Consider the following 13,158-nt stretch of genomic DNA (forward strand, 5'->3'; position numbering starts at 1 on the left):
CCACCAGGGAAGCCCCCTTCTTAGTCCTTTCATAATGCACAGTGATTTATCATATCATGTATCATCTTTCTTTCTGTTGACTTTAAACGTCCTCTTCCAGAGTGTTAGGGTTTTTCTTCAAGCATCAGTCTTCCCTTTAGTTAATCATATTAAAAAAAAAAAAAATGTGACACTAGTTTGTGCTAACAGCTCCTAGAACTAATAGGACCAGAAATGGTAGCAATGTAGTCTCAGAAAACTGAGACTTGGTGCCCCCTGCCTTTTCAACCCAGCAGTCACTGACTGATGCCAAAGCTGCTTGCCCTGCCCAGAAGCAAACATCTGCGTCTCCCAGTCCCCTTCTAGGAGGGTGACTGGATAGCCTTTAAAATAAATCCTGGGAAGTTGCTGCAGAACCTGATTATATTGCTTGTGTGTTATCTTACATGATTTCAGCCAGGGAGAAACTGAGAATCTATATCATTGAGAATAGTGTCTGTCTGTGCTCGTATGGAAACTGTTCCTAATTTTGCTCCCTGTCCTTTGCCTACATGTGCAGTGCATAGATTTATGGTCCTGATAACAATTCCTTGAATACTGTTGTATTGCTGACAAGCTAGTAAAATACAGAACTTGACTTGAAACTAGTTTTACTTCACAATCCATGCTTAGGACCTCCATTCTGTTCAAAATTGCCTTTCCTCTGTTAGCTGTCTACCGTGTCACCCTTGTCACATAACAGGCCTGAGGCAAAACCCTGTTGCGCTTGACCTTCACTGATGGACAAAGGCCTGTGATTGAGGGCCTGTGTTGTGAGTGGTGGGGCCGGTTAGTGGTGGGGAAGCCCAGCTGGGGCACTACCCACGATGACAGTGGATGCTCTGTTAGATGTGGCTGCACATTTTCAGTCTTTCCATTTTGAATTCCAGTGCTTCAGAATTGACCTCTGAAAGGCTGGTTCTATGTCCAGGCACAGCCTGAATGCCAGCTGCCCTGAATGCCAGCTGCCTTGAATGTGCCTGTTAGAGCTATGGAAGCAGAGCTGTAGGGGCTCCTGAGGGGAAAGGGTGTGAACGGAGGTTAACAGACTCTCTTTACCCTCTAGCTGGATCTCATTTGCCAAATACTGGAAGCCAGTTGGAGGAAACATAATCTTCACCCCTGGGCTCTCCACTTGTACGCAAGTATTTCTTGCTGTGTTTTATTCTGGTGTACAAAATGCTAAACAACTCTGCTGCCAGTATTAGCAAAGCCTTGATTAAACTTAGTAGATGAAGGTAACTTTCACAAGTTCTTACACCATCCATCCTAGTTCCTAGTTAAAGTTATGTCCCTGCTGCTTCACCCATCCTCTCTCTTTGGTATATGCTTGGTGGGGAGGGAGGGGCTCATAAGCTCAGTACTGCCAAAAAGGGGAGTTTGAGTCAACGCAATTTGTCATTTATGTGCCTAGCGTCTCGTTAGATTCTAGACATTATTACAACAATGGTCATCATCATATCTGTGAAGCTTCCCATAGGGTATTGCCTTTCACGGATAGCATAAATTTCATCTGCACGTGGCACTCAGAGCCGCTGCTTATGTGCAAATGGGGTTTTGGAAATGAGCTGCTTGGCTGAATTGCTGCTTTGTTCTTTGACCTGCAGCAATAGACAGGCGAGTGCTGCTGAATTTGCGGTCTTTCACATCATGACCAGGATTTTGGAAGCTACTAACACTTTGTTTTTACCCCTGCCTCCTGGTAAGTCTTGGCTTTTTGTTGTTGTTGTTGTAATAAATATGTTCTTTCTTCTGGACTTTGGCACATTATGAGTTTTAAGAATGAGACCTCCTGAGTCTGAGAAATTTTTGGTCTCATGTCACTGTAAGAGATGGGTTGGAGGTTCGTCTCTCCTGATCACATCTCCTCTGATTTTTTTTTTTTTTAATATTTATTTGGCTGCAACAAGTCTCAGTTGTAACGCATGCGATCTTTAGTTGCAGCACACCTGATCTTTAGTTGGGGCATTTGGGATCTAGTTCCCTGACTGGGGATAGAACTCAGGCCCCCTGTATTGGGAGCACACAGAGTCCTAGCCACTGTACCACTAGGGAAGTCCACCTTGTATATTTTAAAGAGCAGATTGAAGAAGGCCAAGAGAATAGCCAAGTCTAACTTCTGTGGAAACTTGCTGGTGCATGCTTTCTCAGTAGATGTGGGAAGCTTGGAGTCAGCTACTGTTCCTTTCTGGAAAGATGAAGTACTGGGCAGGGGAAATGGGAGAAATCTTTTAGGAGGGTGCAGACTGCAGTGATGTAATCCATCTCCTCTTTCCTGGGGGAGGATTTACGGCCTCCTGCTCCCTCTTCTTGAGTGTCAGTAACTATTACCTGGATTCAAGGCCCTATGGACGAGGGAGCTATGGTTAACCAGAAACTCTCTTCTGATTATTAAACTGTACTGTAGCTTGTCACCAACTTTAGGGGGCCAAATCTGGTCCCCTTGCAACTGTCTAGGATATTTTGAACCAGTGGGAAACTTTCGTTGGTGTCTCCAGGCCTAGTTTATCTAATCAAGAAAATTAACACTCAGAAGGAAGTGGACCTGGCTGTGTTTCAAAAATTGAGTTGATTCTTATGTGTTCCTTGGAAACTGAAAACTTCCCTTGGGATTTTGAAACAGGACCAAATCAGGTCTCAAAACACTCTTGGCACGTGTGTCTGCAATCATTCATTTAATTGGTTGTTTTTTTAATTCAATCAACAAACATTTGTTGAGCAATTACATGCCAGGTACTGGGCTGGTAATTAGAGCAGTTCCAAAAATTAACAAAAGTCTGCTAGGGCAAATATGCATACAAATCAATATTCATTTTAAGAAACAAATAAGCTCCTGTTTGCTCTAAACTGCTTAACTTATGCTGAATATGTTTAAGTTCTGATGAATTTTAAGCTTATGGTAGCTATCACTATGTAATATATATTAGCCAATTTTATTTAATTTGTTCTTTCATATACATCTATCCATCCATTCCTCATTAATTTGCTCCTTTGTCCATTCATTTTCCACTGACTGTATACGGTACCCATTTTTGTGCCAGGTACTGTTTTAAGTACTTTACATAAATTAGCACATTTAATTTTCATAATGATGCTAAGTGATAAGAACTTAAATTGAACCACATTAAATTATTTCTATACAATCAGCTTTTGACCAACAAAGGCACTTTCATACAGTTCCATTTAATATTATTCCCATTTTATAGATGGTGAAATTGAGGCACAGAAAGGAAGTAACTTGCCTAAAGTCACATAGCTATTAAGCAACAGAGCAGTGCTCAAATCCAGGGAGTTTGGCTCTAAAATCTATGCTTCTAACTACTATTCTGTGCTGCCTCTTGAATTTTATATTCCTCTTGAATTTTATATTCCAGTTGAATTAGTTGATATTGAAACATTAGCTATTTATGGTAGCAGAAAATCCCCATAGCACATCTCAGCTTCTCGGCATTTGTGAAGTATCTGATACAGTCTGGAATCCATTATACTTTCTCTATCCATACACCTTATCTTACAAGATCTGCTTGTAGTAGAGGCACAAAAGGAGTTTCTTGTGACTTTGCAGGGATCTGAAAGTGACGGTTCATGAGAAGAATGATAGGTTTTAAATGGAATATGAATTGTGAAGTACCCTCTAGAAAGAATGAAAGGATTTCATGAAAGTTATGTATGGTTTTCTGGCTTAAATTCTTAAATGCTTGTCTTTAACACAATAGACCTGGTAGAAGAATGTTCACCATGGATATCTAAGCTCCTTTTAGAAATAAATAAAACTGACTCACTGGGGATAATATTCTATCTGGGAGATCATAAAAATCCACTTTCTACGGAGCATTGCATTTCTTCACAGAGATGGATAAAGACAGAAAACAGAAAAACGTTACCCATAGTGACTGAGAATTATTACGAGTAAGACTTAAATGGCTGGTGTCCATGGATCAAGTAAGGAAGAGCAGTTTCTCTTACTTTATTTTTCTGAAATGTTTTTCTAATATGAAATGGCACTGGATTGTGTGTGTGTGTGTAAATGCAGGTTATTTTTTTGTGTTCATATGTAAATGAGCTTGCTTTTCAGGCCCCCTGGACTAATGAGAACTGTTTGAGTTCCAAGTACAGGAACTTGTAACTGGAATTAAAGATAAAAAAGTGAATGGGGACCACAGAAGGGAAGTCATAGTTTAGAGCTGGAGCATTTACAATTTAAAAGGGACCTGTGTTCCCCTTACTGCCTGGAGAAGGCCCAGAGTCCTAAAGGATGAGTACTAGAGTTGGCTGGTAGAAGAACTCTCTCTTTTGGAACTGATGTCTACTTCTGCCCAGTTTGCTCTGTTGCTTAAAGCTGACATGCTGAGAGGAAGCCAAGAACAGGCTGTTGAATTTGGCACTGTGACCTTGGGAAAGAGGATGAAAGGGCATGAGGGATCTTTAGGACATGGATGTGGGGCTAGAGAGGGATTTTGAATCCAGAGAACTATAAGATCAGTAGCCTATTATAAACTCTTTTTCAGAAATAATCTCATAACTTTTTTAATCTGGGGAAGACTGTCCAAATCCATTTGAAAAATCTCATGTTGTTAATTAGCTAGTAGAATCTTTTTTTTTTTTTGAATCAGGGCATTTGGAAGATTCATCCCATTGTTGGCCCATTAACATTTGCTCGAGGGCAGAGTCTGAACTTTCTCTGACCCTCAGTGTTGCCAGAACATGGTACTCAAGTCTCCCTCTGCTCGTGGGATTCATGTGCTTGGAGAAAGAAGCTCTACGACCTCTCTGAATCCAAGTCCCAGCTGTCTTTGGCCATCATGTCTTTGTCATGTGTGCCTTTCAGGCTAGGCAATGAATCTTCGTCGTTCCCCACCCCATCTAATCAGTTTCCAAGCCAGTTCATATCACATTGGCCTCCAGTCCCCTCCCTCCCTGTCACTATCAGTGTCCGCGATCCCTCCTGCACAGGTCCATGCACTGGCCTCCCAGCAGGCCTTCATTCCCCTGGTAGCAAACTGTCACTCCTGTCCATTCTTTGCCTGCAGAGAGTGTGCTTAGTCTCCCACTTGTGTCTGACTCTTTGTGGCCCCATGGACTGTAGTCCACCAGGCTCCTCTGTCCATGGAATTTCCCAAGCAAGAACACTGGAGTGGGTTGACATTTCCTTCTCTAGGGGATCTTCCTGACCCAGGGAGAGAACCCCCATCTTCTGTGTCTCCTGCACTGCAGGCAGATTCTTTACCTACTGAGCCATCAGGGAAGCCCATTCTTTGCCTGTTGCTATGTTAATACTCCGAAAGTAAAATTCAGAACCTCCAACCATCCTGCCCAAAAGCTTCCAGTGCCTCCCCAGAGTTTACTAAATGATCGATTCCTTGCTGTCATTCAGCATTCAATCCCTGACACCTACATTCAGAGCACCCTTTACTTTTCCTTCGTAGAACTGGTCATTAAAAAAGTGTATGTTTATTTTGTGATTATTTGATTGTCAGTCTTCCTCTTAGACTGGAAAGTGGATGGGAGCAGCAGACATGTCTGTTCTCATCACTGCACACCCAGTCCCTTTGCCTGTTTGTTGAATAAATTAACCTTTCCAGCCTTCTCTCCCACCTTTCCTCTTACACACCTGTTCTAACCCAACTGGATTGTTTACTCTTTCCTGAATGTGCCACATGCTTTCTCGCCTTTGAGCCTTTGTTCATATTATTCCGTTAATACCAGTTATTGAGGCAAGATAGCACGGTTAAAAGCCTAGACTAAAATGCTACAGCCTGGGTTCAAATGTCAGCTCTGCCACTTCCTATTTGTATGATCCTGGGAAGGTTTCTTAGCTCCTGTGAATCTTGGCTTCCCAATTTATAAAATAAGGAGTGAGTAGTACCCATCCCATGGTGTTATATGAGAATCAAGTGAGCCTGTACATGGATGAAAGACCTCAGTACACGTCTGGTATCAGTCACCGTTGTCGTACCATGTGCCAGGCTCTTCATAGACCTAGCTCGAGTCCTCACAGCAGCCCTGCAGGAAAGGTGCTGGTGATTCTGTTTGATGGATGGAGAGACAGACACCGCGAAGGCTTAGTTACCTGTAGCTAGTAAGCAGCAAAGCACGATTCTGGCCTCTGTTTACCCAGACCCACATGGCTTTTGCTGCTTCTCCAGTCTGTACGTTCTCTCACATCATTTCTACTCTCAGGAGTGGCATCAACCCTTCAAAGCACCTCTCACCTGACATCCAAGAGGGCTTTTCTGTTTCTCTTCCAGTCTGATATCTTCTTCTCCCATGGATGTTGTGTGTCTGGGTTAGTGTTAATAGTGGACTTAGAGCTCTAGCTTTGTGAGAACTAGGGTAGCCCTGCCCATGAGACTTAGATTTGAGAGTGCCTTCTTACTATTTCCTATAGATTTGCTATATAACCATATCATTTTAGTTTTTCTTTTCTATGATTTAGTTCAAGTAGACCCCAAAAGCCTTTCTCCAGGGCATACCCAGAGTTTAGTCATAAAAAGCATTCCCTTCTGGTCCAAATATTTTCCCCTTCAACAAAATGGTCCCTGGCCATCAGGGCATGTGGAGTTTGAAGCTCTTCTTTTAATTTTTCTATTTTGCAATTTTACCATAGAATTATAGACCTATTAAAAGTATAAAAAAACTACATAAAAGAGCTGTATAAAAAAAAGTCCATTTTTATGCACTCTTCTTCACTTTGGCCTAGGAAGACATACAAGGTGGAGGGAATACATGTTTATTAGGAACTTACTATATACCATACTTAGTTGTTATAATACAAAGAAGGAACCTTGGACCTTTTTTTTAAAATTTTTATTTAATAAATGGTACAAAGCACAATGCCATAAACATTAACAGTTAAAATTTCACCAAATAAAAAAAACACTATAGAATACACAGTTACAAAATGCTACATTATTTTACAACTGCCTCAAGCTGCAAAAAGAAAAAAAAACCCAATGCCATACCTAAGTTATCCCTCTCTCAAAATAATGCCATTTATATTATAAACCCTGAGCTCCCCATCAAAAGATGGGAGCTGCTTTTGTTAATTCATATATATATATGACTGTATCACTTTCTATACACCTTGGACCTTATCTTCAAGGGTCTTCAAGAAGCATTTATTTGACTCTGGGCACCAAGCAGGGAGCTGAGTGCTTTATTGCCATCACCAGATTCATTTCCTCTGGGAGACTGGAGATGCTGACTGACTGTGTTTATCATCCTGGATCTCTCTTCCCAGGTTTTCACACTCTGCACATGATCCTTGGCGTCCGCTGTCTGCCTTTGCATAACCTGTTGCATTACATTGATCATGGAGTGTTACTTCTCACAGAAGCAGCTGTCACAAGGCTCATGAAAGGTAAGGCCTCTGAGTTTGCCTCATCCCAGCCCCAGCACCCCCAGGGCTGCCTTTGTGGGTGTGCGGCTGTGTGGTCATTCCAGGCCCTGCCACACTCAGAAGGGCCCACACACAGTTTAATGTTCTGCCTTCAGTCTGTAGCTGAAGACGGGCTCCATGATTCCACAGCTGGGCCTGCTGAGTACAGTTCGTTTCCCGTAACCATCCTTGGGCCAGTGTGCCTTAGCCCTTCAAGGGCTTCTCAATCCACACACAATTATTAGATCCCTTTTCTGTACATGAGAGTACTTGAGTATAGGAGACTGAAGGCTTGTTTCTCAAGAAAAATCTCAGGCAATGGCTTGCTTTCAGCTGATTAACTCTGTCCTTTCAAAGTAAGACTTGGAATGCAAGGAAAAATGAGAGATACAGTACCTATGGGAATTTGAACTTGAAAAAAGGTCTGTAGTATAATGACTATTAAATTATTCGACTGTGGTATTTTATAGATGAGTTTTGTTAATATATATTGAAGTATTTGCCATTCCTTAAGGTGCCTTCTGTTTTAAGTTAGCAAAATTGCTTTTGTGACTGGCAGCCTGTTTCAGAACCCTGTTCCATGATATGTAGCAGTGACTTCATTAAGAAATCCCTTTTTTATTCATAGAGACACAAACTAATATTTTCATAGCGTTGTTAGACTTGTCTTGAAAACAAGGTTAGGACATGTGTTATCAGGATGAAGCACTGAAGTATTAGCTTGCTCAGGTATTAAAACGGAGATTTCTGTTTTGTTTTGTTTTATTTTGTTTGCCAATTTCCAACTTTCTTGTAGATCTGGACAATACAGAGAAAAATGAAAAACTAAAATTCAGCATCATTATGCGGCTTCCTCCGGTAAACCTGAAGTATACTTTATTTTCTAAGCCTTGGCATGTACCTTCTTCAATTTTTTTCTTGCAAGAACAGCGTTTACTTGCTTTTGGGTTGAAGTCAATTGAGTTATTTCACGCTTCGGCCTTTTCCAAGAAATCCCAACTGTCCCCACCCCTCTGTCTGCTGCCCCCGCTGGGCCTACTGAGTACTTGCCCCTCTGGCTGTGTGTGCTTCTTGGCAGAGACCACCTGGAACGTTTAACCATTTTCTCCTCTTAGGAAACCACAGTAATACTTACATCTGTGAGTCTGAGGGCAGGCAGAGGGGAAACACATGCTTTTGGCATTTAAACTGATAAGAAATTTAAATACAGGTGAGGTCAGAAGGTTCTGGAACTGCATTTCCTCCCACTGTTGTTCCTCCCATGGCAGGAAGACATTCCCGGGTTGAAGGAAAGATGAGAAACATGAGCGAAAGGGTTAAACAGGCACTCCTTGTTTTGGTGGAGGATATTAGCTCTCTGAGTCAGAAATGCTGTGAAATTAAGAAATCCCACTGCAAGGTTTCAGAGCCTCTAACTCTGTGGACTTTCTGGCCCCGAGAGCCTTGGCCAGCTCTGTGCAGTTTACATACCTTGAACACTCATATCTCTAGCATGATCCTCCCACCAAGGGGTGTCTGATGCCTTTCGGGACCTAATCATCTTGCTTTGTAATGTCTTCTCACCTTCACAGGCTTACCGAAGCAAAGGCAAGAATAGAAAACAAAGCATATTTTCCATGGCTAGATCTCTCTGGGGAATATCTCTGAACATTTAGTTTGGTTTCTGAATGTGTTTTATTTTTTTCCCCTTATACTCTTAGGGAATTGAAATTTTTGGGCAAGACATTTTCAGAGTCCATGCCTACAACCTTTAGCTTCATATTAAAATATCACTTAGGGTTGGCATGCACATACTCAGTTTTGAAGAGTAACAGATGAACTCCATTTCAAAAAAAGAGTTTGGCAACATCTGTGCACAAATTGCTTTCCACAGAGTTGCATTTAAGGGAGTGTTTATTCAAAATTCACAAGCACACCTCATAGGAAATGGCCTTTCTCCAAGGTCATTAACCATAAAGATGACATCTTTTAGACTGACTAGCTGGAATACAGCTTGTAAAATTATGAGCAGATATAAGGTAAATTTACTTATTGCTGTGAGCTATAGGCTCCTCTCTATATTTTTCCATATTTTTATTTTTTATTACTGACAATTTTTTTTTAGTGTGGAAGGTACAGAGATTTCCTACATGCCCCCATCCCCGCACATGCATGACCTCCCCCATTATCAACAGCCCCCACCAGAATGGCCCATCTTTTACAATGGATGCACCTACACTGACATGTCATGATCATCGAAGTCCATAGAAGTAACACTAGGGTTCATGCTTGGTGTTGGTCATCCTGTGAGTTTGGACAAATGTATAAGGAGATATAGCCCTCATTGTAGTATCATACAGAGTATTTTCACTGCCCTAAAAATCCTCTACATATTTTTTTAATTTGCAAAAATAGCTTACAGGTCAGAAGATCTGTCGACTTTGGGATCATCCTGTTAGTTCTAATATGATTTCCCGGAACCACGTAAAGCAACTGCTTCAGAACTACAACAAACAGGTGAGTCTGTGGAGCAGAGACCTGCTCGATGTCTTTCTGGAGCTTCTTTGTCCATTTTATGAGTGGCCTTTCTTGGTGCTGAAGTATGGACAGCAATTTATGGTTCTTACCACTGTAAGTTCGTGCTTTTTTGGAGAATCAACTGTCTTGACAGCCGTTTTTTCCCTTTTAGCCCTGGAGTTCTGTAATGGACAAGTCGTCATTCAGTGTAGAATTTCTGCCTCTGAACTACTTCATTCACATCCTGACAGACATCGAGTCCTCCAATCCAGGTAAGTCACTCCTCTGTTTCTCAGAATTTGCCTGTTTTCCCTTGTTACATCCATCAGTCTCTGTTTACTTCTGTGTACCCTTTTTTTGCCAAAATGTCCCTTACTGGTAAGTAGGGTCTTATTGCATTTGGTTTTAATTAGCAATATACAGTGTACTACCTAAATTACCAAGGGAATAACCACCTTTCAGGTTTTAAAAAAATTAAGAGTTATAACCCATTTGGTTGGGGTGAATGGCCTTTCTTGGTGCTGAAGATTAATAAATTTTAACAACACATCCTCAGAATAATACGTTTTACTAGGATATAAAATAACTATGATTTCAGTGAGTTGTAGGCACAATATTATAAATGTTCTGTGACCTCATAGTAACTCTTTTCTCTGTTTTTCCTTTCAGCTCTGTATGCTTTTGAAGGACATGACAATGTGGATGCAAAATTTGTAGAGGAAGCAGCTCTGAAACACACTGCAATGCTTTTAGGGTTATAAAGAGAAAATACAGTTATATCTACTTCCAATATTTTAATCTTGCTTATTAGCTCCATTCTCATTGAGAATTCTTTAGCAATATTTTAAATTGGTAACCAGAGTACCTTGTTGAGTCATCTGAAGGTCAGTTTGATACTTTGTTCAGCTAGAACTAAACCACGTGTTTTACCCCATTTTGAACAGCAGATGAACAGTCAAGTGTAGAGAAATGACTGATCTTCCTAGTACTCTCATAGGCCAAAAGTTAGCTTCTATTATACTCTGAAATAAAATATGCTTTAAAAATGTAGGAACAGTGAGTGCTTAGAAAAACAAAAATTAGATGTGTCATTGAAGTGAGTATGTGACAAGCAGAAAAATTAAAAGTTGCAGAAAAACTATCAGAAAGAGGATACTTTTTAAAAAAACTAAATTTAAACAAAGTGATATCTATTAATTCCAGTACAGAATAATTTGTAGAATACAACAATCTGAACATACATAGAGTAGGATATGTCTTTGTGAAGGTTCAGATGAAACTGTATTTAATATTGTAAAGTGTTTTTTTTTTATATTTATGAAAGTTTGATTTAGCAATACCTCATCATTTAAAAAAAACACTGAAAGTTTTAGCCTGACTCCTTTGTTCTTTGAACTTTGCCTTTTCATTCCTATCAAGAATCATGAGTCCATGAACATGTTTCCCCAACCCCATGAAGCCTAATGAGTTCTCCCACTTTTTTTTCCCCCTTTCTCTTCTGCAGTGACATTCTGATCATAATATAGTTGCTTCCTGTAAAAAAGCCCATGACCCTTTACTTTTGTCTCTTTACACTCTTTCCCTCAGTGAACTTGTAAAATTTTAATGATTACGAACATCACTAGCTGGTGTAATAATTCAGCTTTTCTAAAATCATCATTGTATTCTAAAAATTATCCTTTCCTACAGAATTTCCCGTTTTGGTTAAATATTTCATGGTCACTGAGGTTCAAAATCAGCAAGGCGGTGCTGATTTTTCTTCCTGATAAGGTCACTATTTTTCATTTCCTACGCTTTCCTTTTCTCACCAAGGTTGTTTCTGTGGCTTTCTGAAGTTTAATTCATCTGACGCATATTTGAGATAAACACTAGTTTGATCCTGTCACCACTTTCCTCATAATCCTTCAAGCACTTGGCATTTATTACAGGATAAATTCCAAACTCCTTGACATTCAATATCTCCCATATCCTGGCCTCATACACTTCCCTAGGACTAGTGTTCCCTTCATACCACGCTGATTCACTGGGCCTAGAGGACAGCTTTCGTCTTCTTACTTCCAAGTCTTGCTCAAGTTATTTCCCCCACCTGGAATTCCTCTCCACTTATTAAAATCTTATTTATGCTTAAGGGCCAGATAAATAGTTGCATCTGAGTGATCGATCCCTGGCCACTCCAATGCACAGTGGTATCTCACTCTCCAGACCTGTTGCATTGTTGTAATATTTAAGCATTCAAACCTTTCTGATTTTTAAAAATTATTTTTCCTTTCGATATTGTTAAACCTCTTATGTGTTTGTTTTTTGAATCCCTAATTACTGATCCTACAGCACAGCAGCTGTGTGTAAGTATGCAGTATTTTCTGGCATTAACCACAGCTTATACAGCATCACTTATAGGCACTCCCAAGGAATTGCTTTTTAATGATTTCATGAAGCAGTCAGGTAGGTTCAGGACTCCTAGATTGAGGAGGAGATTCAGTCTATCTATAGATCCAGTCTATCAGGTGGGGGCTTGGCACAGATTTTGTTTGATTTAGCAAAACAAACGAATGTGGTATTTCTCACTCCCAGAGTAGAGAAATTAAATCTGTAACTGATATCAATATGAAATTACAGTAGTTTGAGCATATTAATGAGTGAAAAGCCACAGGCTTCAAATCTACTTGTGTACTTTTATATGAGAACGTAAACAGAATCATGAAAGTATGTTTGGGTGCAGTACAATAGAGAGTAATGAAATAAGTGAAACTGGCCTCATTTTCAACTCTTTCACATGCAGAGTTTTAAATTTTTCATTGAAATTTTGAAAGATTTGGCATCAGAAGAAAGTAATCACAAGTATATTTGCCTATAATATTGTGGAAAATCTAGTTTATAAGAAAGGTAAAATAGGGCATGATTGTTTTGCACAAAAGGATTCTTTATTTGTAAACAGAATCATTTATAATGTCACTTTAAAAAAGTCAAGGTCCCTTACTGCTTTTCACTCAGTTTAGATTTACCAACATCAGCTTCCAATATAGCTATTTACTTAACAAAGTGAGTTATGCCCCTTTGGGACATAACTTGGGATATTTTTCTTTTAAACCATTTTTTCTTTCTCTTTAATGTGAGTATATTGAACAGGATCTCCTTTTCTTTCTGTAATAAAGACCACTGCCAATTTCTGTGCTTTGTTGAAAAGGTATTTATTTTTATTGCGTTTGTATAGCACTCTGACTACTATATGTTTCTGAAATGTAATCAAGAGATGGAGTGAAAAAAAT

At 39.9% G+C, this 13,158-nt stretch overlaps 1 protein-coding gene across 5 annotated transcripts in view; it reads left to right on the forward strand.

Annotated features, from left to right (window-relative positions):
• GSAP (gamma-secretase activating protein) overlaps positions 1 to 13,059 on the forward strand; it is a 102,277-nt gene extending 89,218 nt beyond the window's left edge. For all 5 annotated transcript variants that reach the window (XM_055420702.2, XM_055420705.2, XM_055420706.2 and 2 more), the window contains 7 exons: positions 1,085 to 1,155; positions 1,626 to 1,720; positions 7,259 to 7,378; positions 8,193 to 8,254; positions 9,791 to 9,892; positions 10,065 to 10,164; positions 10,562 to 13,059. In XM_055420702.2, the coding sequence (XP_055276677.2) occupies positions 1,085 to 1,155; positions 1,626 to 1,720; positions 7,259 to 7,378; positions 8,193 to 8,254; positions 9,791 to 9,892; positions 10,065 to 10,164; positions 10,562 to 10,653 (642 nt within the window). In that variant the 3' untranslated portion in view covers positions 10,654 to 13,059. The remainder of the gene's footprint in view (positions 1 to 1,084; positions 1,156 to 1,625; positions 1,721 to 7,258; positions 7,379 to 8,192; positions 8,255 to 9,790; positions 9,893 to 10,064; positions 10,165 to 10,561) is intronic.
• The last annotated feature ends 99 nt before the right edge of the window (positions 13,060 to 13,158 follow it).

Source organism: Moschus berezovskii, chromosome 3 (genome assembly GCF_049115385.1).
Source record: "Moschus berezovskii isolate FMDL1 chromosome 3, NW_MosBer_1.0, whole genome shotgun sequence".
In the NCBI taxonomy this organism is placed as follows: domain Eukaryota; kingdom Metazoa; phylum Chordata; class Mammalia; order Artiodactyla; family Moschidae; genus Moschus; species Moschus berezovskii.